This window comes from Chiloscyllium plagiosum, unplaced genomic scaffold, assembly GCF_037043375.1.
Source record: "Chiloscyllium plagiosum isolate Xiang-an unplaced genomic scaffold, Cpla_swu_hap1 HiC_scaffold_43, whole genome shotgun sequence".
Lineage (NCBI taxonomy): Eukaryota > Metazoa > Chordata > Chondrichthyes > Orectolobiformes > Hemiscylliidae > Chiloscyllium > Chiloscyllium plagiosum.
In genome coordinates this window covers 9,704,379-9,732,284 of record NW_028270181.1, presented here as the reverse complement: position 1 = coordinate 9,732,284, position 27,906 = coordinate 9,704,379, and the positions used below count along the sequence as shown (strand labels likewise).

General features: G+C 52.2%; 1 protein-coding gene across 1 annotated transcript in view; it reads right to left on the bottom strand.

The window, feature by feature from the left end:
• Nucleotides 1-657: 657 nt before the first annotated feature.
• pofut4 (protein O-fucosyltransferase 4) overlaps nt 658-27,906 on the bottom strand; it is a 29,144-nt gene continuing 1,895 nt past the window's right edge. The window contains exons 2-3 of the mRNA XM_043679084.2: nt 11,810-12,435; nt 658-5,299 (exon numbers count right to left, since the gene is read on the bottom strand). Of these exons, the coding sequence (XP_043535019.2) occupies nt 5,155-5,299; nt 11,810-12,435 (771 nt within the window). The 3' untranslated portion in view covers nt 658-5,154. The remainder of the gene's footprint in view (nt 5,300-11,809; nt 12,436-27,906) is intronic.

Here is a 27,906-nt window from a genome sequence, read left to right as displayed (position 1 = left end):
CCTTTATACTCAAAGGATTCACTCGATCTATCCTGTCTATACCTGACATATGCTTCCTTTTTCTTAACCAAACCCTCAATCACTTTAGTCATCCAGCATTCCTTATACCTACCAGCCTTTCCTTTCACCCTGACAGGTATATACTCTTTCTTGATTCTCATTATCTTATTTCTGAAGGCTTCCCATTTTCCAGCCATCCCTTTACCTGCAAACACCTGCCCCCTATCAGCTTTCGAACGTTCTTGCCTAATACTGTCAAAATTGGCCTTTCACCAATTTAGAACATCAACTTTTAGATCTGGTCTATCCTTTTCCATCACTATTTTAAATCCAGTAGAATTAATGGTAGCTGGCCCCAAAGTGCTCCCCCACTGTTCCCTCAGTCACCTGTCCTGCCTTATTTCCCAAGAGTAGGTCAAGTTTTGCACCTTCTCTAGTAGGTACATTCAGATAGTGGAACCTGTGAAATATACAATATCATGGACCATAATATTCTGGACTAACAACATTTAATTCTGATTTGGAGGTGTTTGTCCACCTGACAACCACTTGATGAAGGACCAGCACTCCGAAAGCTAGTGCTTCCAAATAAACCTGTAGGACTATAAGCGTTTAATTCAGCTGGAACCATAAACTGGTTTACTGATACACAAGCAGTGAAATTCAACAAGTTTAATTTTTAATTTTGTAAACAGACTTTATCTACATGAATACTTGGATAACAACTTCCTTTCTTCTTGTACATGATCTAAAAATAAAAGGAAGTCCTCAGTCAGGGCTATTTCTAATAACATCAACTTGCACTTCACATCAGAGTAAAATCATTACAGAGACAGCATTTCTGACAAATATGCATAATAACAATGAAACAGACAATAAATTAACTAGCCATGTCTGGCATAGCAATAACTACATTTGTGCAAAATGTTCAATACTGTAAGTATTACTATTTATAAAAATACTAGATTGTATAATATTAATACCACAGCGTACGAAACGGTTTAGATATTTCTTTCAGTTTTGCAAAATAAATAGTGACATAGGCACAAATGGCCTCCTTCTACATCAACATGACTTCAGGAATGCTAATTACTAGTGTCATGGTTAAGTGTAGCCAGCTGCTTGAGAGAAAGAAAACCATTCCCCTCTTATCTAACTTGGGTTCATAATGCACCCATGACTTTACATTTCAGATCAGGTTACATTATCCACATTACAGGCATTAGCAGAAATTGAAAACCACTGGTGTACAAAATATAACCAAAACAGGAAAAGAACTCAGTCCTACATGGATCAAACTAACAATAAATGACCAGGAGAAAGTGAGAACTGCAAATGCTGATGAGTCAGAGCAGAAAAGTGAGGCACCGGAAAATTACAACGGGTCAGGTAGCACCTGAGGAGCAGGAGAGTCGACATTTCAAGCATAAGCCCTTCATCAGGAATGTGGGGGTAGCCAGGAAGGCAGTGGGTAGATGCAGGTGGGGAGTGATTGTTTTAGGTTGGCGGGGAGGGTAGAGCAGATAGATGGGAAGGAAGGTGGACAGGTAGGACAAGTCAAAAGGGCGGTGCAGAGTTGGAGAGTTGGATCTGGGACGAGGTGGACGGTGGGGAGATGTGATTTGGAAACTGGTGAGGTCGATGTTAATGCTGTGTGGTTGAAGGGTCCCAAGGTAGAAGATGAGGCATTGTTCCCCAATCATCGGGTGGTTTAGGCTTGGCAGTGGAGGTGGCCCAGGACTTGCATGCCCTTGGCAGAGTGTGTGCGCATGTGTGGGGGTGGAATTGGAAGTGGTCAGCCACTGGGCAATGGGGTTTTAGGGAGCACGTGTCCCAAAGATGTTCCCTGAACACAGAGTTGGCCCGGTCTCTCTGACGTAGAGGAGGCCACATTAAAAGCAACGGACACAGTAGAGGTGGTGGGTGGACGTACAGAAAAATCTCTACCGGAGGTGAAAAGATCCTTTGTGGCCTTGGACACAGGTGAGAGGTGTGGGTGTAGGTTTTACACCTCTTGTAGTATCAAAGAAAGGTGCTGAGTGTGGAGGGTGGGGCGTGAATCTAACAACGGAGTCATGGAGGGAATGGTTTCTGTGGAATACAGATAATATATCTCTGGTGGTGGGATGATTGTAGGCAGCAGAAATGGCAGAGGATAATGTTCCAAAACTGGAGACTGGTGGCTTAGAAGGTTGGAGGGGTGTTTAAGGCAGAGATGTGGGGAGTGGAGGAGATGTACTGGAGGGCATTGTTGATCACATGGGAGGAGAATTATGGTCATGGAAATAGGCGGCCACCTGGGATGTCCTCCGCACCGACCTGCCCACTCCATCCTCCCCACCAACCTAACAATTGTCCCCCATCTGCATGTATCTACCACATTCCCACCTACTGCACCCCCCAGCCCCACTCTCTTATTTATCTCTCAGCCCTCTTCCTCCCCTACATTCCTAAAGGGCTTATGCCTGAATCATTGACTCTTCTGCTCCTTGGATGCTACCTGACCCGCTATGCTTTTCTAGCGCCACACTTTGATTCTAACAATAATGACCAGCCTAGCAAACGTGGAGGTATTCCCACACACTATAAAAAGTTCATGGGTATGGGAAACATTCTGTAATCAGTATGATCTGGAACTAGTTAAGACTTACTGATGTACAGTATACTAGTTAGAAATCAAAATCTTTCACATTAATCTCCATAAAGCAAGCAAAGTCCAAGGCACATAATACTCAAATGATCAGTGTCTGCATTTATAATGTACCATGCAATTAATTTTAAATAATTCTTTGGCATCCATTTATTTAAATGTGAATTGCTTCAAAAGTGTGCAAGTTAAATTCAGCTCCTCCACCCATTTGTTCCACAAAAGGCAGTTGTGCGTACAAAATATTTCAATATGTTCAGGCCCCACTTTGTTCAAATAAGCACTTGGGAGTTTTGACACAATGTGTTATAAATCAGTGTTATGTCCCACCAACACTTGGGAGACATAGGGAAGTGGTTCAGCCTTTGATTCCAGTTAGTAAGCAGAGTGAGGTACAATGCCTTCGGCATGAGGTAACATGTCCATCTCACTACTTACCAATTTATAGAAGGATTACACAAATTAAAGAAAAATATTTAATGGGAGGAGGCAGCAATATCAATTTGATGACATGGTTCTAGTGATGCAATGAACTTTTAAACAAAACAATCGGTCACCATGTTTCTGAAAACAACTGTGATATCTGCAGTCAACGCAAGTGCTCACGTCAAACACCCTATACATTTCATCCCATGCCTGGGTCAAATTGCAGTTTCTTCAAGTAACTTAAGAACTTCCTCTACCCACAGGAGGACTTTTTCCAAAAGCTTAAAATTATTTCAATCCTCTTATTATTCTCTTACCACGTTTCTTCATCATTGTTTGGACTGCAAACTGTTAATATTGAGTCAAAAATAGCCAAAGCTCTTAACAGAACAGAACTAGCCTTTTTGATTTATGGGGTTAATCAATCATACCTCAACTGCAAGATTCATATTTTATAAAGCTTGGGAAATGACTGAAAACCTGAGAAACTGAGCTGCTGAATTTTGAAATGGAGCTTTGGTGTCCCTCAGGCACCAATTAACCCTGCTCCAACATTGGCACTGTCAATCACTGAGCAGTGTACAAGAAACCCTGAAGCACTGCACCTCCAGTGACCAAATGATAAACGATCAAGTAACCTTGAAAAGACAGAGGATGCATTTCCAAGTTGGCACATAATGAATCTTCAAAAAAAAGGTCTACAATGGCAACCCCCAAGGTACAATACAGACGGCATGCCTCAAGAACATATTTATGGACATGGTTTTTATAGCTTCTTCTACCATCCGTCCAGATGGGTATAAAAGTTAGACAGTCTTTCCCTGTTACGTTAGACCAACATGCAGCACATTTCAGGACTGGAAACTCTTCTGCTTTCAAATTATTTTGTCAGTTTTAATTCTCCACATTCAACATCTGGAATATATTAAAAATAATTTTCCCAATATAACATTTCTAATGCCCCAATGTATTGTGGCAACTGTTTTATACAATAAATACACACCTGCATTAATGTAATATGCATACACTAGCTGTTCCTATTACAAATGCAGATAAAATGTCAAAAACAACAGAAAGCACTGGTTTCACAGAGGGCTAAATTACAGCATGTCATAGCTTCATTACCCTTTTAACTTAAATACCCCATGACCTGAAGTCTACACTTGATCTTACCTCAATGTGGCAATGCCAGAGCAGATTAGCTAGTACAACTGAATTCAAGTAAAGTTGCATTGAGCTTATATAAAACCTTGGTTGGACCATGTTTGGACTACAATAGGATTAGATTAGATTACTTACAGCGTGGAAACAGGCCCTTCGGCCCAACAAGTCCACACCGACCCTCCGAAGCGTAACCCACCCAGACCCATTCCCTAACACTACGGTCAATTTAGCATGGCCAATTTACCTAACCTGCACATTTTTGGATTGTGGGAGGAAACCAGAGCATTCGGTGGAAACCCACACAGACACGGGGAGAACGTGCAAACTCCACACAGAGTGTCACCGGAGGCGGGAATTGAACCCGGGTGTCTGGCGCTGTGAGGCAGCAGTGCTAATATTGATAGAGGCTTATGTGGAACAAATCTGTTGGACCAAATGATGCATTTGTATGCTGCAGGTACCATGTAAATTTCTTGTTTAAAACTCTTTTATTCTTCTGAAAGGAATAAAGAATATTAAATTTAACTTGTACAAAATGTTAAATGTTGTAATATTCATTATCATTTAAAAATATTTATCTCTATATATTGTAGAAGAGGGTATTTAAGTTGCAACCTTTGCCTGATTGGAAGCGATAAATATGCTTGAAACTTACCTTCACATTTTAAAACTTCAAACTCAAACCATGTCCTGCGAATTGAAACCAGTTTTGCACTTGCCATTTAGCACCATATTTAGCACAATGGAAACAGCAAGACCATTGATTCCTACAAAAGCTATAAGAACTTGTTTACAATAAAAAATATATCTATATATAAAAAAAGTGTCCATAAATTTAATGAGAATTGCATTCTCAAAATGCGATACAAGTGGTAGTGTTTATCCAATGGCCCGATTCTCAAGCAGCAGTCCAACTGTCAGTGTCTGTTCCTCTTCATTATTAGTTGATGAACGTATTCCCATAGTTTACTTGGGTCAGTCTCATTTTGGTGAATCATATCGCTTAGGGCTTCAGCTTGGTCGAGACTCTGCCAGTAATCTTGATGCCACATTTCTTTCCAACTGTGAGGAAAGAATCAAACAAGATTAGCATGTTAAGGCAGGGGGAAATTAGCATGAAACAGTTTGGTCAGTAATCCTGTAGAATAATCCGAAATTGCAGGCAGAGTGAAGTTTAAATCCACTGCATTGAATTAAACCACAAATAACTCCAAGGCTTTTGCCCTCTGTCTGACCTGAAGTAGACTGTGTTCTTTGAAGAACTTCCTGATACCAATCCTAAATTTTCCATTGCTAGTCTGAGCTTGGAACCACAGCAGTAATTTGAAGAATGAGAAAAATTTGACTGTCGATCAATACTTTTTATGGAAATGAGAAACGGAAGCTACTATTTCGCAAAGTGGCTCACCACAATGCGCCAGTCATCCCAGATGTGGTAGTCTTGATGGTTCAGCTGGCTTTTCCTGCCTGTCAGTTTTGTATATTCAATATTGCCTTTTTAAAAATATTCTATGGCTCTAGTACAAGACTAGAGTTTCAGTCTCATTTTCATAAACTAACTCAATTTAAACTCCTATGAACATACAAGCTCCCTTTCCACATCCAATTCATTTACAGTTACAGTATAAAGGCACATATTGGCCTCTTGCATGATGCTAGATGTAATTGCTCAACAGTGGCCGTATCTTCATCTGCGTGAGCCATAAGCTCTGGAATTCCTTCCTTAAAATCTGTTTGTTCCTCCTTTTTAAGATGCACTTTAAAACCTCTGACTAAGCATTATGTTATCTGTCCCATTATCTTCATGTATTAGTGTTGAATCCTGGCTGATAATAGAGGTAAAAACAATGACTGCAGATGCTGGAAACCAGATTCTGGATTAGTGGTGCTGGAAGAGCACAGCAGTTCAGGCAGCATCCAAGGAGCTTCGAAATCGACATTCCTGATGAAGGGCTTTTGCCCGAAACGTCGATTTCGAAGCTCCTTGGATGCTGCCTGAACTGCTGTGCTCTTCCAGCACCACTAATCCAGAACCTGGCTGATAATACACCTGTGAAGCATCTTGAAACACTTTACTATGATACAAATGCAAGATTTTGTTGATTTTCTGACCATATTCTTAATTTGAAGTTGCACTACTTATTTTTACCTATCTAGAACTGTTCTCTCTATTTGCCCAATCTGACGATGTAATGACTTTGTTTTCCTTTTTTTAAAACGGCTGTTGCCGTTTGGTAAAAGTATCTGCCCTTTTTTTAAAAAAGGGCAGATACTTTTACCAAACGGCAACAGCGCTCAATAATAAATTATCTGAGCCTACTTCAAGACTTTGAATGACCGTGTAGAATTGAAAATTTTGCTTTAATTATTCAAATATTTGAAATACATCTTTTATGAACACAATGAATCATCCAAACTTGTTGCACACTAGCTAACAAAATTGATTTCTTTTGGAAAAGTGCGTTTCGGAACCTTCAAAATATACAAAGCACTGAATAATGTAATTAGAATTTGGCAGAGCAATAAATTTGGAATATTAACAGAATAGGTACAATTGCATTTGAGTTGCGCAGCACCCAACTGTACTGTAGACAGGAACAGGACACTCAACTCAACAGGTTTATGCTCCATGTGGTTAAATGAACAGAGGTAAGACGACTTATTATGATTCACGATTCCATGACATAGCTCTGAGGACTAAACGGCAAAAATAGCCATAATGCAGTCAGATAGTCAACATTTGATTGACTTGCACTGGAATCTACACAGAGAGTGGAAAGTTGGGATACTTTGACAGTAGCATTTTACTGCTGTCGAGTCTTTGTTTTGCTTCTAATCAATCAAGGAGAAAGAAAAAAATTCAACACTTCATGAATCAAGACAACAAGGTGACTTTGCAATGAGGAATGAAACTGGGCAGAGGAGAGTAGACAATAACTGGAAGGTTTCCAACTGATTTTATTACAGGATGGGCAATTTCTTTAATGGACGTTTTACACAAATGAAGTCTGGCTGCACTAAATGGTGGGATGACTCAAGAGACTGAACATATTAGCGCTGAGTTTCTAAAATTGTCAGCCATACATCTAAAAATACAGAAAAGCTAGGTTTAATGGCTTGTTGCAATAGAACAATATCAAATCATTCCATCTTGTGAAAAAGCTTTCTTCGTGAAAACTGGCCCCATAAATTCAGACATTGTGGCAGCTATTTCCTACCTTAAAAGAAGTCTCCTTGCATTTAATCCTCTTATTCCTTATTAAATCCCTATGCTGATAATGCCCTGGCTACTGTATAAGAAAAGGTTTGCATTTAAGTAGAACCTTTCACAAACTCAGATAATCAATGCAATCCTTAAATACCAGTACCAATATTTCAGTGGGTAGGAAAATAGGTGCCAAACTGAAGGCCATTGGGAAAACAAACTACACAGTGCCAAGTATGCCATCAAACCCAAGACCTGGAGCAAATTACATGTGGATTTGCAAGCCTATGAAATTCTGTCTTCCTGCAGAATCCCAGTGCCCAAGTTGTGATTGACTGCACCAGTCATAAACACAAATTACCATCTGCAGGATCAAAACCATGGAACTCTTGGTCCCCTTATTAATCCATTCAAAATAAAAATCAATAGGATTTTCAACTTTAAATCTTACATGAGCTTATCAATTCTCCTGATTTCCCAACTTCAGACCATGTAATTGGTACATTTAGTAATTTCCTGCACCTCATCTCTCAATGTTATCTGAAAAGCATACTCTAGATCAAAGAAATTTTACAAATGTACCCTTAATTAGTTAATTTCATTAACCATGCTATGCTTGATCCAACAGACCTATCCATGCTCCTTTGATACATTTTCAATAAGACAGTGTCCACACAGCTGTGGTCTATAACCCTGACAACAGTCCACCATAATTCTGTTGCATAGAATTATCAACCGTCTTACTAATTGGTTCTCAATATTCAAATTCATCTATTGCTGAAAGAGAGTATGGTGCTTTCTTCTGACACTTTAGAAACCATTCTGCAAAGTTTGCTTTTTTAAAAAAACATCTAGTCAAAGCCATCTTTTCACTGCTCAACAATGATCAACATAACCAATGAAACAGTCATGGGTAAAATGAAGTAATAACTTACTTGAAAGCACCTCCCGAATCCATGCATGACATCTATACCAGGTGCACCATCACCTGCTAGTTCCCTTCCAAGTCACACTGATTTGGAACTATATTCCTGTTCCTCCACTGCAGCCAAGTAAAAATCCTGTAACTCCTTATTCAACAGCACTGCAGATACTGGTATAGTAAATTGGTGTCAGCAGTTCACAACAGCAGCTCATCACCTTTTCAAGGGCAATTAGGAGGAGTCAAATATTGGCCATGACAATGATATTCCCCTGAATAAGTATAAATGTTCATCTAATTTCAAATTAATTCAATGTGAACTTGTTATACATTGTGTTCACAGGAATTCTCATCTTTCAGAATCAAGTCTGGATTCTGAAAAAACCCCTAACAGAAATAAGAACAAATCTTGAAACTGGTTGTTACTTTTTTTAAAATGTAGGGCTCAGAGACAAGAGCTTTTCACATCCAGCTCTATGACATCTGGTAACAGAAATGGCAAACTACCATCATCAAAACAGAAAGCAGCCATTTGTCAATGTAATGTTTAGCCTCAACTCTTGAAAGACAGTATTCAGCTAATGTTGTACTTTCTATGCAACATAATTTCTAATTAAACTCCATAGCACATTTCATTGAAATATTTGTATTGGGAATGCAATAATTAGTGGTGGAAAATATCCCACCAAACCGACTTCATTTTAAGTCTACTATGCTTTGTTTCTCTTCTGTCAAAACATTGTCATCGCCGTAGTTACTGCACTTCATTTTTATCTCACTAACGTATCAATATCATTAGACATTCGCAGAACACCAGTCGTGAACACATCTTTATGAATAGGTTTGAATAAAATGGAAACAAAACTCAATTTTATAGGGTTTGGAAGGGACTGCTACACTCACCAAGACTCCACACTTTACCACTCTCAATCTTTTTTCATATAAGCTAACCTATGAACACCTCCTTATTCGAATTAAACTGAGTCAGAAACCACTTATAGCCCTATGATTTATTTCCTGCCTCCATAAAAAGGTTGCTTCTAAGAGAAAGCAACATGAGCAAATTATGCTGGGGAAAAAAGTCAAACCACAGTACTTCGTGAAAGTTGTAATATAATTGTGTCAACGCATAAACACACCACTTATTTGATAAAACATTGGGTGTTTTGCTTTAAGGGTGCTGTAAATGCAAGTTATTTTAAATATCTGCAGGAATGGCTTTCCAATAGTTTCATATTGATGGCACTAAACAAAAAAGCTTATCTGCGGAGTCCTCCTTTGCATATTGACTTCTTATAATGTACTTTGAAAACCCTCCAGGGTCTATGCAGTTGCCATGCAACTGTTGTAAAATCCCAGAGCCAGAATTTCAATCGTACGTGAACTACAAAATACATCAAGCAAATTAAAAATGCCAGCAAACATGCAGGTCAACATTAGCATGGGTACTAACTCACCTTAGTTTTGTGTGGTTTAATCCATAACTCTTAGCATTATCAGCAACTCCCTATCGCCTCATTTCAGCATGCCAAAGTTCAAAACCAAGCTTCTAATTCAAACTCTCCTAATCTCCCATTATTTCTCTATTAAACAAGGAAAATGTTTCATTAAGTTTCAAGCTCAAAGGATTTGGAACATCAACAGAATTGTCAGTTAAAAATTGACAGCTGGCTAAATAGCTCATATTATTCTAATTTCCTTAAGCACCCACTCCTTGCTTGGTCTTGCCCTGTACAGATCATATCAACACACTTTAATACATCACCAGCTGCAGCAGGTAATCCAGAAACTTCAGGCCGCACATTTCATGCAGAGATCTGAAAACGTGATGGGAATAATTACAACTGGACTGAAATAGAAAAATGCTGAAGCAGCTTAGGTTACCACACCCAGAAAGAAATAATTTAAAAATCATAGAATCATACAAGAGGTCATTCAGCCCACTGCAGCTGTACGGTAGGTCTCCACTGCCTCTATCCTTGTGACTGACTGAGGTACACATTGTAGCTTTTTTTAAAAAAAGTTATTCTGCCTCCCATCATCTCATGCTGTTGTCATTACAACCATGTCAATCAGCTCCTAGAATCCTTTTAAGCAGATTTGGCAGCAAAATCATTAAGGGATCACAGGGAATTCATAGATACAGGTCTTGGGTAGTCTGCCTTTTGCAAATCAACTCAAAAAAAAATTACATTTAGGTGTACTATTTAATTTATGCAATGGGCACAGAGCATTTCACCCACAAACAGGCATAAAAAGGCTTGCGGCTGCAGTATGTCCTTACCCAAGGTTTAACCTGGTACACAACAGCAGCCTCAACTTTCCCATTAAGAAAGTAAAATAGAATTAAAGCATATATTGAATTGTACATTAATCTTTAAACAAAAATAACATTCTTTTATAGAAAAAAAAAATGTTTGTTATAACACAGCATAGACGTCAGAAGGGAAAACGTTGAGAATCGGGGTCTGGGCACTGCCCAAGACATTCTACGTCTTAAATTAAAGAAAGAAATGTGGAAGATGGAGATCTGAAACAAGCAAAAAAACCACAAATCACGGAAAAGCTCAACTGATCTGCCACCAGTGAAGGGAAAACAGTCAACTTTTAATTCCAGAGACCTGAAAATGGGTCACCGGACTTAAAATGTTGCTGCTCGACCTGCTGACTTTTTTTGCTTGTTACATTCTACTTTAAAGTGTGCTTTTCCACACCGTTCCGTTTGTTCCAAACATTTTCAAATTCTGTCCTTTTGTAGTTCCTCCCCATTAAACCCATTTCTAATTAATGATAAGGCACTGTAATGAAAGGTGTGAACTATCTATATTTTAATAGAACTTAGAGGCATGCGGGCTTTGGTTTGTATAGCTGATGGGGCTAAATTTTAGCTTGTAATTATTTCTTTAGGGTTCCAACTGTGGTGTAATGGTAATGTCCCTACCCCTGGACCAGAAGGCTTGGGTTCAATTCCCATCTGCTGCAACGGCGCGTAATAATATCTCTGAACAATAGGTTAAATTTTAAAAATTAGGTGTTTCTGAAAGACAGGTGATTTGGTGATGGAAAAGAAATGTTTGGGTGCATTTGCGAGTTCTGGGTATATAAAAAAAAGTGTTTCTGTTGTCATGCTAATGTATTTTAAAGAACAGTCTGAGAGCTAGTTCTTGGAGGCTAATGGGAAATTGTTCACAAGGAGAGTTTTACCAGGGGACAAAGTAAACAGTTATACATTAAGCTCCCAGTTTAGATGGTCAGAGATTGATTTGTCTTTCCATGACGGGAAACATCCATAGTTTGAAAAGAATAGCTTTTGGATTTCATTTTGGCAACTCTGCAGAAATCTTGGTCAAAGCTGGATGTATAAATCAGCTGTCCTTATGAAAGGAGATCACTTTGGATGGTTAAGAAATAGGTTCCTTAGTACAAGTTGATGGCAGTCACCTACCTGTCATTTTCAGGAATCTCATCAATGCTTCCATGCCCAGGGACTGGAAATGGACAGCCCATATGATTGTAAGCAGCTATTCTAGGGGCTGGCATTTTAAATTTATCTGGCTGCTGTCTGTGAGCTTCCTCTGCCTGCAATCTTTCATTTTCCTTCTCACAAACAAAGCATTCAAATCCATTCAAATAGTTAGGCTTGTTAATATCATTCACGCCCCATTCCCTCTTTTCCAAACTCTCCAGCAGCAAAGTGTTGGTGATGCCACCTGGCTGTTTGTACTCTAGATATTTCAAATACTCATTGTCATTTTGGTCAAGGAAGTTGATATAGTCTGCTAAATCCTTTGGCGATTCAAAGTCGTCGATTAGAATTACAGAATGTGAATTGGGCATCCAATCCTGGACCACTGGGGAACCGCGATAGATCGGCACAGCTCCCAAGTGCATTGGGCGCCATAGTTTCTCAGTCATATAATCGTCACATATCGCGTTCTCCATGGCGAGGTGAAATTTGTACTGGCTTATGAAATTCATGAACTCTGCATCTTCAGTTGTGGCTGTTAGTGTGTCGACCAATCGATCATTAGGCAGATTCTTGTTTTGCAGGCACTGGCCGTAAGAATCAATCTACATGTGGGAGAAGGAAAGAAAACAAAGTTGAGTGAAGGTCAGTCAATATGTATCTCTAGGGTCATTTTATATTACAGTTGAGGTAACAGAAATTGCTCTTTGGTTTAACGATAGTAGAGGTGAAATCTGGGCAGAATAAAAGAAAAATATGTGGATAGCTCTTACCAAGGGGAGAACAAAAGGCCTTTTTATTTGGCTGTAAAGAGTGTCATATCAAGGATAATCAGAGGGTGACACAGATATCCTGTTTTCACAATGACAGTTGTATTTTCTCAGTAAATGCCTTGCTGTTCTGACAGTTTCCTAAAGATAGTTCAAATGTCCTGGTTTACACTTTCCAGTTAAAACTTTAAACCAATGCTGGAGGAGAAAGTACGTGAAAATTCTTCCTGTCAAACAACCTCATTGTACTACATGCAGACGACCTGTATCCCTCACCCACAAGCCCCTTGACATCTTTGAACTTGCTGTGAAGAAGTCTTTTAAATGATCCACAGAATAGAGGCTGCCATCTCTGGTTGGACATATCATAGCTCGGACAGTCATCAGACTCAAAACATTAACTCTGCTTTCTTCCCACAGATACTGCTGGACTTGCTGAGTTTCACCAACAATTTCTTTTTTGTTGCAGATCTCCAGTTCTTTGCTTTATTTTATATTTGACAGATGTTATCATATGTTCTCCCAGCATCCACTACCAACCCCAGAAACCTGCCATTGGTCTGTCAACATGTAACTACTAAAAACCAGTTTTTAGTTGTTTCCTGGGTTTGACCTTTGCCAGTCTGGTCACCCTAGTTAAGTAGCAACTCAATTTCACACAAAACCCGCTCTTCTCGTTGTGTTAACACAAGTTCACTAGTATCAAACTCTAATTTAGAACAATTAATTTCAGTCAGTCATTGTTAACACTACAAACTTAATGTAATCATGAGGTACATTTGATCACCAAACCACTAAGGATTCTGCCTTAGCATTGGAAAATGAACGGAATAGAATGTAGTAGACTGTAATGATTGTAATGAGGTCAGTCAAGTAGACACTATAGAATACGAATTCCCTGATTGGGACTGTTAATCTGGTCCGTCTTAGTCAAACACGGGGATGACAACAATGCCCTCAGTTCATTCATCCTGATCATGAATTCATAATGTGAAACACTGAGCCCTGTGGAACTCCACTAGTCACCAGAAGCCATCCTGAAAAGACCCCTTCATCCCCACTCTGCCTTCTGCTAGTGGGCCACTCCTCTGTCCGTACCAGCACTTTGCTTCTAATACCACAGGCTCTTACCTTACTTCATAGCTTCATTGCCAAAGGCCTTGTGGCCTTTACTGGAGGCAGTTAAACTATCAAACAAAATCTTTCAACAAACAAGATTATGATGCTCCCTATTGCTACTGAATATGAAAACCCAACATTTTCAAAAACAAATGATATATTAGCCTAAAGGTTGTAAGATTAAATGTTTAAATATAAATTAATTTAAATTTCAAATAAAACTCTATCAATAGCTACTGTGACAGCAATACTGCAGCAATCAGTATAGAATAATTCAAACAGCTTTAATGTTTGTTGTCTACAATTGACTGGACCCAGTGCTGAAGTGAATATTGTGATATCGCCTCTTATTGTAGATTTACACTGCCACCTACTGTGATGTTACATTGCGTGTCTTTTATCTTTAACTAGGCTGAGTTATAATTGGAAGGTCACATAAAACAGTAAATTATGTTAGGACATGATGTGGAGAAGCCAGTGTTGAACTGGTGTGGACAAAGCTAAAAATCACATAACCAGGTTACGGTCCAACAGGTCTATTTGGAAGTGCGAGCTTTTGGAGCGCTGCTCCTTCATCAGGTAGCTGTGGGACAGGGTCATAAGACAATTTATAGGAAAAGATTAGCATCATGCAACTGAAATTATATTGAACAAACCTAGATTGCTTTTAAGGCTTTCATCTCTTAGAAAGGGTTGCAGGTTTTGGTTCATTAATATGTGAATCACAGAACTTCAGCATCGACACCCCCCACCCTCGGCCCGCACCGACTCTCCCCTATCCCCTCGGCCCACACTGACCCCCAGCCCGTACTGACCCGCACCCCCCCCCCCCCACCCTGACCCCCACCTCACTGACCCGTGCCCCCCTCTCAGCCCGCACTGACCCACCCCCCCCCTCTCAGCCCGCACTGACCCACCCCCCCCTCTCAGCCCGCACTGACCCACCCCCCCCTCAGCCCACACTGACCCACCCCCCCCCTCTCAGCCCACACTGACCCACCCCCCCCCTCTCAGCCCTCACTGACACCGCGCTAACAATTGGGGGCTCGTCAGAGATTAACGACGGCTGCTGGATCCCTGCGACGGCACTGGGTGAGTATCTTTACTCTTTTACTTCTCGCGTAAAAGTCTCCCAGTGCCCCGCAAGGGACTTCACTGCCGGCCGTTATCTGAACCTGTGAACAGAGTGAGTCCGGCAGTCGTGTAACGGTAGAGTACTCTTTAAAAGTGAGAGAGTGTGTGTGTGTGTGTGCGCGCGCGCGCGCGTGAGAGAGATCCTTCGTGGGTGGGCGATTGGGGTAGCGGAACACTAGTAAACGTGTGCGTGATTATTATTATTGTCGTTTATTGTTAATGTGCTACGGTGACTGACGGACTATCCTTGGACCGACGACTTTACGTACGAGACCCCGACAGATTGACTCTCCCTGTTTAAAAACCGACCAAACAAGCCTTCCTGGTTGACCTCTGCAGTGGGAGATAGGGGACCCCATTGTACGTTGAGCCCGGTTTTAGCGCCTTCCTTGCGTACGCGGTAGAGGCTGGGAGGTCTATGCGCGCTACAAGAAGGGAAGTCCTCCAAACCTGCCCGAGACGCGAAGCCTCTGGGCCAAGCGACGGTTACACACTCTGCCCATTGACTTCGCAGTCCCAAGGTGTTGGCCTCTGTAGGATCAGGCGCGGTTAGGTCTGTGTACACCGCCCCCCCCACCTTGCACTCGGGGCCCTGGTTCACGCCCAGTGTTCATGGGGTACACACGGCCGCTGAACGTCAGGCGGAGAGAGAGAGACTCACGGAAACCCGGGGTCGCGCGCTCAGGAATCGACACGGAGATTATCCCCACCCCTGCCCGCGGGGCTAGTGTTCGACTTACAGGGAGTGGGCTCCCCGACTGGGAGATTAATAAGCTAGTGCCAGCGACATCCCTTAGCACGCCTGCTAGCTTTACTTTAGTTTAGCTTCTGTCAAGCTACACCCACTGCGCCCCTATCATGGGTGGAAGCGCAGCTGAAGACCTAGATTGGGGGCCGGAGGGTTCCCTTACCCGTTTTATAGCCGACGAGAATAAAAAGTTATTAAGGCTATGTTTCGCTCAGGCTGGCGACCCGCTGGATGTACAGCGCGAGTGGTGGGCCCGCCAGAAGAAAGATAGGTACGAGAAAGCTTGCGTCCTGGTGCTACAGGCACACATTAGGCTTGCTGGCAAGGTTCAGCTTTATGTCCAAGACAAGAAAAAGCAGGCCACAGAGCACCTAGAAGCCCAGGCGCTTGCTGCCCGTACGGTTTTACCGACCTTATCTGATGCGCCCAGCACCCCGCCGTCCCCCACCTGGGACTGGGAGGGGCTCACGGACAATCCGGACCCCCGGAAATCGCGCACGGGCTATGCCCGTGCAGCCCCGGTGAAAGTTGAATATATCCCTGAGGGAGGGGAGAGGGGACGGGCCACGACCCTTGCCCATAACCCCCGCCTTAAGATGACCTACGTCTCCCTGACCCCGGGCGACACCATGAAACTTCTGGACAGGCTCCCCACCCTTAAGCCTCGGCACAATAACGCTGAATTTTGGCAGAGGCTTAGGGAGATGCAGATCTGCCACAACCTTCACAACAGGGACATGCCGGCCTGGTCCGGACCAAACTCCCGGAGAACCTGTGGTCCAGGCTCCAGCCCGCGCACCAGAATGGGTCCTGGTGCGCTGACCTCAGCGACAGCCGTCGTGAAAAGGAGGTTGCCCTCGCCGACTTCAAGGCTGATGTCAGCAAGGCACTCGGCCATACATCGGTCGACTGGAACGCCATTGTGGGTATCACTCAGAAACCTGGGGAGGGCGCCCAGATATATGGGGTCCGCAAGTTTGAGGCGTTCCGAGCACACAGCGGGGTTCCCGACGCTGATAGGCAGAACCCCGCATTCGTCCAATTATACAAAGGCGGCCTGAACCCCACACACCAGGCAGTCCTACGGACGGGCCTGGTGCCCTATGTCACCTTTTCAGAGCTTGAGAACTGGGCCATGTCCCTTGACAACCGAGTGGTGCCCGCCGTTGCAGCAGTTTCGACGGACGAACCGGATGTTTGCTTCCGCTGCAAACGGACGGGGCACCGCAAAGCCCAATGCCCGCTCTCTTTCCGACGCCCCTGGGGTCCGGGTCCGAAGGGGGGCCAGTCACCTTCACAACCGCACTCCTCGCGCCCCCACGACCAGGATCGCCCCAGACAAGGGGTCAACAGCGACCCCAGCTCCCACAAACCCTGCAGCCCAAGCCTGATGGCTTTTGATCCATTCCCCTGCACCGTGACTCACAGGACAAGTTTGCCTTCATGCTGTGGGACAAACAATATACATGGACCTGCCTGCCGCAGGGCTTCCACAACAGCCCTAACATTTTCCACAGGGTCATGAGCCGGACCCTGGAGGGGTGCGACCTCTCCCCCTTCTCGAACACCCTCCGACAGTATGTAGACGACCTTCTGATCGCGTCCACCACCTGGGAGCCCTGGCCGCCGTCCTGCAGTCCCTCGGCCGGGCAGGATTCAAAATAAGCCCCACGAAGGCCCAGGTCGGACTGGCTAAAGTCCGGTACCTGGGACACGACATCAGCCAGGGAAGCAAGACCCTACCCCCCGACCGCAAGTCGACCATCGCCGACATGCCACGGCCGGACACAGTCAGGGGAATCCGCTGCGTCTTGGGGCTTTTTAACTACTGCCGCCTCCTAGCATCAGACAGCGCTTCCACATCCCGTTCCATCCCCAGAGCTCCGGGATGGTCGAGCGCATGAACCGGACCCTCAAAGGGCAGGGCTGGGTGGACATTCTGCCCTGCATATTGATGCGCTTAAGGGCCACCCCAGGCCGCTCCACTGGCCTCACTCCCTTCGAGCTCCTTACGGGGAGGGCCATGCGACTACCAGAGAACGTCATGGTCGGGGTGGGGAAGACATGGCCCCCCTGAGGGACAGGATGACGTGCTATATCAGGGAGCTGGACGTGCAGCTGCGGGCCCTTAGACAAACTGCGCGCGACCAGGACATTAGGGACCAGACAAAACTGCAACCGCATCTGCCCGCCCAACCCCTTCCCGGCGTTAGGGACAAAGTCCTGGTCAGGGCCGCCCCTGACTGGCCCAGCTTCGCCCCCCGGTGGCTGGGACCGCACAAAATCATCCTCATCAGCGACACTTGCGCCTGTGTTGACATGAAAGGAAAGGACAGATGGAAACACTGGTCCCAGCTTAAACCCTTCCCTTAAGCCCCGACCTGACAGACACCCCCACCCCTCTTTTGACTGGACTCTAACCGCCTCCTTTTTCTCCTTACAGCGCGACGGGTGGACCAGTCCGGGGGGGCCTGCTCCTACACACACTAACCCTACGCCCTTGGTAAGGGTGCCCCCCTCTCTCTCTCTCTTCCCACAGATCATGCTTCACCGGTGCAACGCTCTCCTTCCTGCTCTCCTCTTCGCCCTACAACTGATGCCTTCTTTCCCCGAGATACATGACAACTTCTACCGCCACGGGGTTGCCATCAACGCGTCCGACGCCATCTGTATTCCTACAAGGGACAAGCCCGACGAGATCGACGCGTTCTACAACGCCTGGCTGGAGGTCCTCCCGGGCGAACAGACACTCTGTTTATTCTGCACGACCCGCGGCCGGCCTGCCTCCGGCGTGCTGAGGCGATGGACTTGGGGGGTTGCATGTTCGGGACAATGTGTGCCATGCCAGAGGACCTCACCTCTGCCCTGGCCTTTGATGCTTTTACTTTACGGGTTCTGTCTGTTTGCAGGTATTATGAGCCCACCAATGCCGCGGTAATCTCCTTGTATTTGTGCTTTCCACCCGCCCCAACCACGACTCCCGAGATATTGCCATGTCTCTCTCTGGGACCGGGGCCCGAGGGGGGAACGGTATTGTGGGATGAGGGAGAGGCCCTTTATGACAACGTCCAACACGAGGTCGTACCTGTGCTGGTCAATATATCGGGCATTCGGGTACCGGACAATTGTACAGCACAGGTACGCAACCTATACGCCATGATGGGGAAGGAGGTTATACAGAGGGCCATAGGCGCCATGGGGGCAACCCACTACCGGACCGACATACATAACACACACACAACGACACAGGCGGGACATAGTCAACGATGCTCTCACAGGACTCAACACGGGGACATCCGTAGTAAACTCCCTAGACATCCAGGGCCTTATCCAAAAGATCGAGCAACTAAAAGGGGTAATGAGGGACCTGCTACAGAGGTCTCTCGCAAATCAGGCACTCCTGGGGGAAGAGGGAGCATACATCCAGCTCGACGGCATTGCAGTCCTGGAAACACACGCCCACACCATTAACCGCCTTATAGACCGGGAAAGAGAAAACATGGCCCATATCCACGAGGAGCAGCTGTGCCATGTGTATGGCCTGTGGATGGTAGCCCAGATCCGGCATAATCTTGACCACGTCCAAAGGGGGGAGGCGTCCGACTGGATCGACAGTGCCAAACTGGCCTCACTCGCAGGGCGCTCCGGGCCGCTCGACAGCCGGACTCTGAAGGGTATGGCCAGAGTATACCCAGTGATTCCCGACTGTGAGGTCAGTGAGGCGACAGGAGTTGGGATTGTCCTCCTGATCCCCGTGGTCACCCCAGGGTCTGGGCCATTTTCCTTGTTTCACATTGAGAACATCGGAGCCATACGGGAAAACGGTTCCCTCAAATATCATTTAGCTCACCACACAGCCATATCTCGAAACGGCGCTGTGTATGGGGTGCCGCCTTACAGGCTGCAAGCGGCGGGGGGGCAATTACCATCTGCCCTCACCCCTTACGAAGGAGTGAAACAGTGGAATGCGGGTTCAATTGGACACAGGGCTCCCTTGCATCCTTGAAATGGAACCCACGGACCCCCACTTCACTAGGGCGGGGTATGGTGGAAGGGGACAGTATTGTGTTTCCACTCTTGAAACTTCATTTTGGTTTAACGAACAGCAGTGACCGATTCCCCAGCACGAGTTCTGCTTCACCCCCCAGGCGCCCAGTCACTATTGGGCAAGCTCACATCTCAGAGGTCCGACGACGGAACCCCGAGTCCATACAAACTACCGACAAATTCAGGGACACCCTCAGGGAATATCAGGAGCCCGAACAAACCCCCATCCCACATTTGGCCGAGGTCTTACGGGAGCTTAGGACCCGGGTAGGACACTCAGTGAAACTGTACCACCAGTTGCAATCACATATAAAGGACCTAGAGGAGGACACAGAGACAGCTCTGCAGTCCCAGGGCTGGGCACAGAGGGTGTGGGATTGGGGCCGAATCATCTCGCACACCATTGTAGGCATACAGTTACTGCTGGCTCTGGCCTGGCTCCTGGTGGCGTGTCACTCATGGTCAGCACAAGAAACGAAAGGCTAGAAAGACCATGCTCCACGCCATAGACTCCTGGCGGGCGATCAGGCACCACGAGCACACAGGGCTCGAGTTAATGTAACCATCTCCCGGGACTATCCAAAGGCTCAATGACTGCATCATGACGGCCGGCGGAACGTACCGGGCGAGGAACCGACTTTCAAGATATCGGCATCGGGGGTGTGGACGTGTCCAACCCCTTGCCGAAAGGGGGGACTGCAAGCGGGCATCAGAGCCACCCCACATTTGCCACGGGACTATGCCTACATCGGTAAAACTATAGGAATTCATTTTGTGTTTTAAACGGCAGCCGCAGCTTAAACCCACAGAACACAGCACGTGACCGGGAGATGGGAGCCAGAGAACAGATCAAATCCACACTAGGCCAGACACAAACCATGACTCATGGACCAAAACTCCAGAACTAATTAATATGGAAACCATCTCCTAATCATATCAAGAGACTGACACACCCATATTCATCAATACAAAACCATCCTGACACAAAGGACAGGCATCCACCAGACAGGAACGAGCAGACTAATACACACCAGCACCCCAAGGGAACAAAGGGGGGTGCTAGCCCCCAGCCCTCACAGAGAGAGACAAGCAGATAGTACCCGGACCCGTTTGCATAATCCAATTAGCACCCTATTGTGTGTACACTGCAACTCTCCTGGGACAGCAGGAAACCCACCATTTGCACCTACTCCAGCGATGGTGGGGAACTATCACCCCATTCATACTCAAAATCCTCACATCCTGACAAAGAAAGGTATATAACGTGTAGCAGCGCGCGGGAACAGCAGACCAGCCGAGATTCGGACCTCGGTTGGTCTCCGCCGGTGTTATTGTATCAATAAACTGATATCATTTCATCCGCGCTAACACCCCCCCGCACTCACTGACCCTCCCCCCCAGCCCGCACTGACCCCCACCTCACTGATCCTCCCCCCCCGGCCCGCACTGACCGCTCCTCACTGATCCTCCCTCCTGGCCCACAATGACCCCCCCTTCACTGACCCTCCACACCGGCCCGCACTGACCCCCTCACTGACCCTCCCCACCGGCCCGCACTGACCCCCCTCACTGACCTTCCCCACCCAGCCCGCACTGACCTTCCCCCACAGCCCGCACTGACCCCCCTCACTGACCTTCCCCCACAGCCCGCACTGACCTTCCCTCACTGACCCTCCCCCCAGCCCGCACTGACCTTCCCTCACTGACCCTCCCCCCAGCCCGCACTGACCCTCTCCCCCCCACCCCAGCCCGCACTGACCCTCTCCCCCCCCAGCCCGCACTGACCCTCTCCCCCCCCAGCCCGCACTGACCCTCTCCCCCCCCAGCCCGCACTAACGCCCCCCCAGCCCGCACTAACGCCCCCCCAGCCCGCACTAACCCCTTTACCGACCCTCCTTCCCCCCCCCCAGCCCGCACTGACCCTCTCACCCCCAGCCCGCACTAACCCCCCCTTTACTGATCCCCCCCAGCCCGCACTGACCCTCTCCCCCCCAGCCCGCACTGACCCTCTCCCCTCCCCCCCAGCCCGCACTGACCCTCTCCCCCCCCCCCAGCCCGCACTGACCCTCTCCCCCCCCCCCCAGCCCGCACTGACCCTCTCCCCCCCCCCCAGCCCGCACTGACCCTTTCCCCCCCCCAGCCCGCACTGACCCTCTCCCCCCCCCAGCCCGCACTGACCCTCTCCCCCCCCAGCCCGCACTAACCCCCCCCAGCCCGCACTAACCCCCCCCAGCCCGCACTAACCCACCCCAGCCCGCACTAACCCCCCCCAGCCCGCACTAACCCCCCCCAGCCCGCACTAACCCCCCCCTTTACCGACCATCCTCCCCCCCCAACCCGCACTAACCCCCCCCTTTACTGACCCCCCCCCCAGCCCGCACTGACCCTCTCCCCCCCAGCCCGCACTGACCCTCTCCCCTCCCCCCCAGCCCGCACTGACCCTCTCCCCCCCCCCCAGCCCGCACTGACCCTCTCCCCCCCCCCCCAGCCCGCACTGACCCTCTCCCCCCCCCCCCAGCCCGCACTGACCCTTTCCCCCCCCAGCCCGCACTGACCCTCTCCCCCCCAGCCCGCACTGACCCTCTCCCCCCCCAGCCCGCACTGACCCTCTCCCCCCCCAGCCCGCACTGACCCTCTCCCCCCCCAGCCCGCACTGACCCTCTCCCCCCCCCAGCCCGCACTGACCCTCTCCCCCCCCAGCCCGCACTAACCCACCCCAGCCCGCACTAACCCCCCCCAGCCCGCACTAACCCACCCCAGCCCGCACTAACCCCCCCCAGCCCGCACTAACCCCCCCCAGCCCGCACTAACCCCCCCCAGCCCGCACTAACCCCCCCCAGCCCGCACTAACCCCCCCCTTTACCGACCATCCTCCCCCCCCAACCCGCACTAACCCCCCCCTTTACTGACCCCCCCCCCAGCCCGCACTGACCCTCTCCCCCCAGCCCGCACTGACCCTCTCCCCCCCAGCCCGCACTGACCCTCTCCCCCCCCAGCCCGCACTGACCCTCTCCCCCCCCAGCCCGCACTGACCCTCTCCCCCCCCAGCCCGCACTGACCCCCCCCCCAGCCCGCACTGACCCCCCCCCCAGCCCGCACTGACCCCCCCCCAGCCCGCACTGACCCCCCCCCCAGCCCGCACTAACCCCCCCCCAGCCCGCACTAACCCCCCCCAGCCCGCACTAACCCCCCCCCAGCCCGCACTAACCCCCCCCAGCCCGCACTAACCCCCCGCCAGCCCGCACTAACCCCCCGCCAGCCCGCACTAACCCCCCGCCAGCCCGCACTAACCCCCCCCAGCCCGCACTAACCCCCCCCTTTACCGACCATCCTCCCCCCCCAGCCCGCACTGACCCACTCACCCCCAGCCCGCACTAACCCCCCCTTTACTGACCCCCCCCCCAGCCCGCACTGACCCTCTCCCCCCCCAGCCCGCACTGACCCTCTCCACCCCCAGCCCGCACTGACCCTCTCCACCCCCAGCCCGCACTGACCCCCCCCAGCCCGCACTAACCCCCCCCCAGCCCGCACTAACCCCCCCCCAGCCCGCACTAACCCCCCCCCAGCCCGCACTAACCCCCCTCCCAGCCCGCACTAACCCCCCTCCCAGCCCGCACTAACCCCCCTCCCAGCCCGCACTAACCCCCCTCCCAGCCCGCACTAACCCCCCCCCAGCCCGCACTAACCCCCCCCCAGCCCGCACTCACCCACCCCAGCCCGCACTAACCCCCCCCCCCAGCCCGCACTAACCCCCCCCTTTACCGACCATCCTCCCCCCCCCCAGCCCGCACTGACCCACTCACCCCCAGCCCGCACTAACCCCCCCTTTACTGACCCCCCCCCAGCCCGCACTGACCCTCTCCCCCCCAGCCCGCACTGACCCTCTCCCCCCCCAGCCCGCACTGACCCTCCCCCCCCCCCAGCCCGCACTGACCCTCTCCCCCTCCAGCCCGCACTAACCCCCCCCCAGCCCGCACTAACCCCCCCCCAGCCCGCACTAACCCCCCCCCAGACCGCACTAACCTCCCCCCAGACCGCACTAACCTCCCCCCAGACCGCACTAACCCCCCCCCAGCCCGCACTAACCCCCCCCCAGCCCGCACTAACCCCCCCCCAGCCCGCACTAACCCCCCCCAGCCCGCACTAACCCCCCCCCAGCCCGCACTAACCCCCCCCCAGCCCGCACTAACCCCCCCCAGCCCGCACTAACCCCCCCCATCCCGCACTAACCCCCCCCATCCCGCACTAACCCCCCCCATCCCGCACTAACCCCCCCCATCCCGCACTAACCCCCCCCATCCCGCACTAACCCCCCCATCCCGCACTAACCCCCCCATCCCGCACTATCCCCCCCCATCCCGCACTAACCCCCCCCAGCCCCCAGCCTGCACTGACCCTCTCCCCCTCCAGCCCGCACTGACCCTCTCCCCCTCCAGCCCGCACTGACCCTCTCCCCCTCCAGCCCGCACTGACCCTCTCCCCCTCCAGCCCGCACTGACCCACTCCCCCTCCAGCCCGCACTGACCCCCCCAGCCCGCACTGACCCCCCCAGCCCGCACTAACCCCCCCCCAGCCCGCACTAACCCCCCCCCAGCCCGCACTAACCCCCCCCCCAGCCCGCACTAACCCCCCCCCCAGCCCGCACTAACCCCCCCCAGCCCGCACTAACCCCCCCCATCCCGCACTAACCCCCCCCATCCCGCACTAACCCCCCCCATCCCGCACTAACCCCCCCCATCCCGCACTAACCCCCCCCATCCCGCACTAACCCCCCCATCCCGCACTAACCCCCCCATCCCGCACTATCCCCCCCCATCCCGCACTAACCCCCCCCAGCCCCCAGCCTGCACTGACCCTCTCCCCCTCCAGCCCGCACTGACCCTCTCCCCCTCCAGCCCGCACTGACCCTCTCCCCCTCCAGCCCGCACTGACCCTCTCCCCCTCCAGCCCGCACTGACCCACTCCCCCTCCAGCCCGCACTGACCCCCCCAGCCCGCACTGACCCCCCCAGCCCGCACTAACCCCCCCCCAGCCCGCACTAACCCCCCCCCAGCCCGCACTAACCCCCCCCCCAGCCCGCACTAACCCCCCCCCAGCCCGCACTAACCCCCCCCAGCCCGCACTAACCCCCCCCAGCCCGCACTAACCCCCCCCAGCCCGCATTAACCCCCCCCTCCCGCACTAACCCCCCCCCATCCCGCACTAACCCCCCCCCATCCCGCACTAACCCCCCCCATCCCGCACTAACCCCCCCCATCCCGCACTAACCCCCCCCCCATCCCGCACTAACCCCCCCCCATCCCGCACTAACCCCCCCCCCATCCCGCACTAACCCCCCCCATCCCGCACTAACCCCCCCATCCCGCACTAACCCCCCCCATCCCGCACTAACCCCCCCATCCCGCACTAACCCCCCCCATCCCGCACTAACCCCCCCCAGCCCCCAGCCTGCACTGACCCTCTCCCCCTCCAGCCCGCACTGACCCTCTCCCCCTCCAGCCCGCACTGACCCTCTCCCCCTCCAGCCCGCACTGACCCTCTCCCCCTCCAGCCCGCACTGACCCCCCCAGCCCGCACTAACCCCCCCCCAGCCCGCACTAACCCCCCCCCAGCCCGCACTAACCCCCCCCCAGCCCGCACTAACCCCCCCCCCAGCCCGCACTAACCCCCCCCCAGCCCGCACTAACCCCCCCCCAGCCCGCACTAACCCCCCCCCAGCCCGCACTAACCCCCCCCCAGCCCGCACTAACCCCCCCCCAGCCCGCACTAACCCCCCCCCAGCCCGCACTAACCCCCCCCCAGCCCGCACTAACCCCCCCCCAGCCCGCACTAACCCCCCCCCAGCCCGCACTAACCCCCCCCCAGCCCGCACTAACCCCCCCCCAGCCCGCACTAACCCCCCCCCAGCCCGCACTAACCCCCCCCCAGCCCGCACTAACCCCCCCCCAGCCCGCACTAACCCCCCCCCAGCCCGCACTAACCCCCCCCCAGCCCGCACTAACCCCCCCCAGCCCGCACTAACCCCCCCCAGCCCGCACTAACCCCCCCCCAGCCCGCACTAACCCCCCCCCAGCCCGCACTAACCCCCCCTTTACTGACCCTCCTCCCCCCCCACCCAGCCCGCACTGACTCTCTCACCCCCAGCCCGCACTAACCCCCCCTTTACTGACCCCCCCTAGCCCGCACTGACCCTCCCCCCCCAGCCCGCACTGACCCTCCCCCCCCCAGTCCGCACTGACCCTCCCCCCCCAGTCCGCACTGACCCTCCCCGTCCCCCCCCAGTCCGCACTGACCCTCCCCGTCCCCCCCCAGTCCGCACTGACCCTCCCCCTCCTCCCCCAGTCCGCACTGACCCTCGCCGTCCCCCCCCAGTCCGCACTGACCCTCGCCGTCCCCCCCCAGTCCGCACTGACCCTCGCCGTCCCCCCCCAGTCCGCACTGACCCTCCCCGTCCCCCCCCAGTCCGCACTGACCCTCCCCCTCCCCCCCCAGTCCGCACTGACCCTCCCCCTCCCCCCCCCAGTCCGCACTGACCCTCCCCCTCCCCCCCCAGTCCGCACTGACCCTCCCCCTCCCCCCCCAGTCCGCACTGACCCTCCCCCTCCCCCCCCAGTCCGCACTGACCCTCCCCCTCCCCCCCCAGTCCGCACTGACCCTCCCCCTCCCCCCCCAGTCCGCACTGACCCTCCCCCTCCCCCCCCAGTCCGCACTGACCCTCCCCCTCCCCCCCCAGTCCGCACTGACCCTCCCCCTCCCCCCCCAGTCCGCACTGACCCTCCCTCTCCCCCCCCAGTCCGCACTGACCCTCCCTCTCCCCCCCAGTCCGCACTGACCCTCCCTCCCCCACCCCAGTCCGCACTGACCCTCCCCGTCCCCCCCCAGTCCGCACTGACCCTCCCCCTCCTCCCCCAGTCCGCACTGACCCTCCCCCTCCTCCCCCAGTCCGCACTGACCCTCCCCCTCCTCCCCCAGTCCGCACTGACCCTCCCCCTCCTCCCCCAGTCCGCACTGACCCTCCCCGTCCCCCCCCAGTCCGCACTGACCCTCCCCGTCCCCCCCCAGTCCGCACTGACCCTCCCCGTCCCCCCCCAGTCCGCACTGACCCTCCCCGTTCCCCCCCAGTCCGCACTGACCCTCCCCGTCCCCCCCCAGTCCGCACTGACCCTCCCCGTCCCCCCCCAGTCCGCACTGACCCTCCCCCTCCTCCCCCAGTCCGCACTGACCCTCCCCCTCCTCCCCCAGTCCGCACTGACCCTCCCCCTCCTCCCCCAGTCCGCACTGACCCTCCCCGTCCCCCCCCAGTCCGCACTGACCCTCCCCGTCCCCCCCCCAGTCCGCACTGACCCCACCCGTTCCCCCCCCAGTCCGCACTGACCCTCCCTCTCCCCCCAGTCCGCACTGACCCTCCCTCTCCCCCCAGTCCGCACTGACCCTCCCCCTCCCCCCCCAGTCCGCACTGACCCTCCCTCTCCCCCCAGTCCGCACTGACCCTCCCTCTCCCCCCAGTCCGCACTGACCCTCCCCCTCCCCCCCCAGTCCGCACTGACCCTCCCCCTCCCCCCCCCAGTCCGCACTGACCCTCCCCCTCCCCCCCCAGTCCGCACTGACCCTCCCCGTTCCCCCCCCAGTCCGCACTGACCCTCCCCGTTCCCCCCCCAGTCCGCACTGTCCCTCTCCCCCCCCAGTCCGCACTGACCCTCCCTCTCCCCCCCCCCAGTCCGCACTGACCCTCCCTCTCCCCCCCCCAGTCCGCACTGACCCTCCCCCCCCCCCAGTCCACACTGACCCTCCCCCCCCCCCAGTCCGCACTGACCCTCCCCCCCCCAGTCCGCACTGACCCTCCCCCTCCCCCCCCAGTCCGCACTGACCCTCCCCGTTCCCCCCCCAGTCCGCACTGTCCCTCTCCCCCCCCAGTCCGCACTGACCCTCCCTCTCCCCCCCCCCAGTCCGCACTGACCCTCCCTCTCCCCCCCCCAGTCCGCACTGACCCTCCCCCCCCCCCAGTCCGCACTGACCCTCCCCCCCCCCCCAGTCCGCACTGACCCTCCCCCCCCCAGTCCGCACTGACCCTCCCTCTCCCCCCCCCAGTCCGCACTGACCCTCCCCCTCCCCCCCCAGTCCGCACTGACCCTCCCCCTCCCCCCCCAGTCCGCACTGACCCTCCCCCTCCCCCCCCCAGTCCGCACTGACCCTCCCCCCCCCAGTCCGCACTGACCCTCCCTCTCCCCCCCCCAGTCCGCACTGACCCTCCCCCTCCC